Genomic DNA, 1885 nt, shown 5'->3' with positions numbered 1-1885 from the left:
TAATTAACCTGTTGGACTTTTTGTGTCAGTACAGTCAAATCAAACTTGTTATATAGATCAAGTTCATCAAATTAGTTAATATATATTTATTTTGATTTTTAGATGTTTTGATTAATTCATGTTTTTTTTATATGTTAATCCCAGACACAAGGAGGGTTTGTGTTGCAACTTATGGCTCAGCAGTGCAGCACTAAAAATATGTTTTGACTTTCTGTTATCCTCTGAAAAAAGATGTTTTACTGAGTCATTTTCTCTAAATGTGAGGGTTTCACGTCACTGAGTTCAGGTGTTTCCCATGCTTCCCTCACCAGTGACAGCAGGTTGACGGAGGACTCCATAGCTTTGATTTGCACAGCCTGAGAGTCCAGCAGTCGGATCACAGTGTTGGCCACGCTGTTGATCTGGTAGGTGACACTGGCTAAAGCCTGGGTGGCCAGGGCTTTGGCCTCTTCAATAGCTTTCGTTGGATCCTCTGCCTGTAGGAGGAAAAAAAAAACATAAATGTATCCACTTGTGAAATTGTGCTTGTAGTTATTTGAATTGCTCAAAGTTTTCTGAGAGTATCAAAAAAGGTTTCGTATTACTACAAAGTTGTTTGTGCAGCTTTCAGATAAAAYGTTACACATCAAGACATGGAGCTCAATCAGGATTAGGGGGAAAAGGGAGCTATGATTTTTGGTTATGTTATGTCAAACAAACTTGACAACTTTTACCATTTTTTTCTGCAGAATGTTCAGTTGAGTGTTGGTGATTGCACTCGCAAACAAACTCTCTCCTCAACCTTGTTCTCTACATTTACAAATTCTGCATCAAAACACTAGTTTTGCCCTCTTTCACTAAGTGTCTCTCACAGCTGTAGGAGAAACCAATTCCTCTCAAAACCCATCAGAATGCAGAGAACTTCCACAGACGTCTGACTTTAGCTCAAATATTCTCCTGAAACCGTATTCATTTGTGGAATCTCCTGCATAAAACATGGCAGAAACATCACATGTGGGTCCATCAGAATCTTTTGCTGTTCGTGGTTCAACAATTTTTAACATCAGACTTTTAGTTAAAAAAAAAAAACGCTCACGGCTTTCTTTTTAGTGTGCGTTTCTGTCTGCCTCTAATTAACTTGGCAGTCAGGGAGTGACAGACATGGGTTTCCATGGTGATCATACTGAGCCACTTTGGTTTTCTTATCACTATATTTTTCAGTTTCTACATCAAATTGTTGTCATTTTTGCAGATTTGGGCTACACTGTAATATACAGGTATTTAGGCAGTTTTAATGGCACATTTTCTTCAGAAAAGCTGGAGCTCTTATGAAGCAGTTTTTTTAATGAGCTGCACTCACCTGGAGATAATTCTTTTCGCAGTAATCTGCCACTCGGAGGAGGTTGCTGTGGTTCTCCAGCAGGTCCTTCCTGGCTCCTGGCGCCTCCTGTAAAATCTGACTTATAACTTCTGACAAACTCTGCTGTTCCGTCCTTTCTCCCATGGCTGTCAAACCCSAGCTAACAAATACTCAAACACTAATAAATGCTTAATAATAATTTAAAAAAAGATGGAAAACGTTATTATTAATATTTTGGACAGAAATCAGTCGAAGCAGGGAGGCGAGGAGTCGGCGGAAAAGGCGGAAAATACCTGAGGGTAGAGATTTCAGAGCAGCTGTCAGCAGGGCAGGGCTGCTCAGGTCCACCTCCACCATCACAACTAAACTATCTCACAGCGGAATCTACTATAGGCTACTTATTAACTATCCTTTCCCCATTCTATTAAAACAACAATTTATATCATAAAATAGTTTTTATAATATCAAATCCAACAGCTTCGTTAAAAAATAAATACATAAAATAAATACATAAATAAACACTTTATATAAAGTCCACTAGATGGC

General features: G+C 38.5%; 1 protein-coding gene across 1 annotated transcript; it reads right to left on the bottom strand.

Moving 5' to 3' along the window:
- Positions 1-308: 308 nt before the first annotated feature.
- Positions 309-1610, bottom strand: abi3b (ABI family, member 3b; the record flags this gene model as incomplete). Its single annotated transcript, XM_014008106.1, is given in 2 exon segments — positions 309-476; positions 1340-1610. Coding segments are annotated over 2 exon segments (312 nt in total), but the record flags the coding sequence as incomplete, so codon positions are not given.
- Positions 1611-1885: the final 275 nt, after the last annotated feature.

Source organism: Austrofundulus limnaeus, unplaced genomic scaffold (genome assembly GCF_001266775.1).
Source record: "Austrofundulus limnaeus strain Quisiro unplaced genomic scaffold, Austrofundulus_limnaeus-1.0 Scaffold48, whole genome shotgun sequence".
Classification (NCBI taxonomy): Eukaryota; Metazoa; Chordata; class Actinopteri; order Cyprinodontiformes; family Rivulidae; genus Austrofundulus; species Austrofundulus limnaeus.
This window is presented reverse-complemented; position numbering and strand designations above follow the sequence as displayed.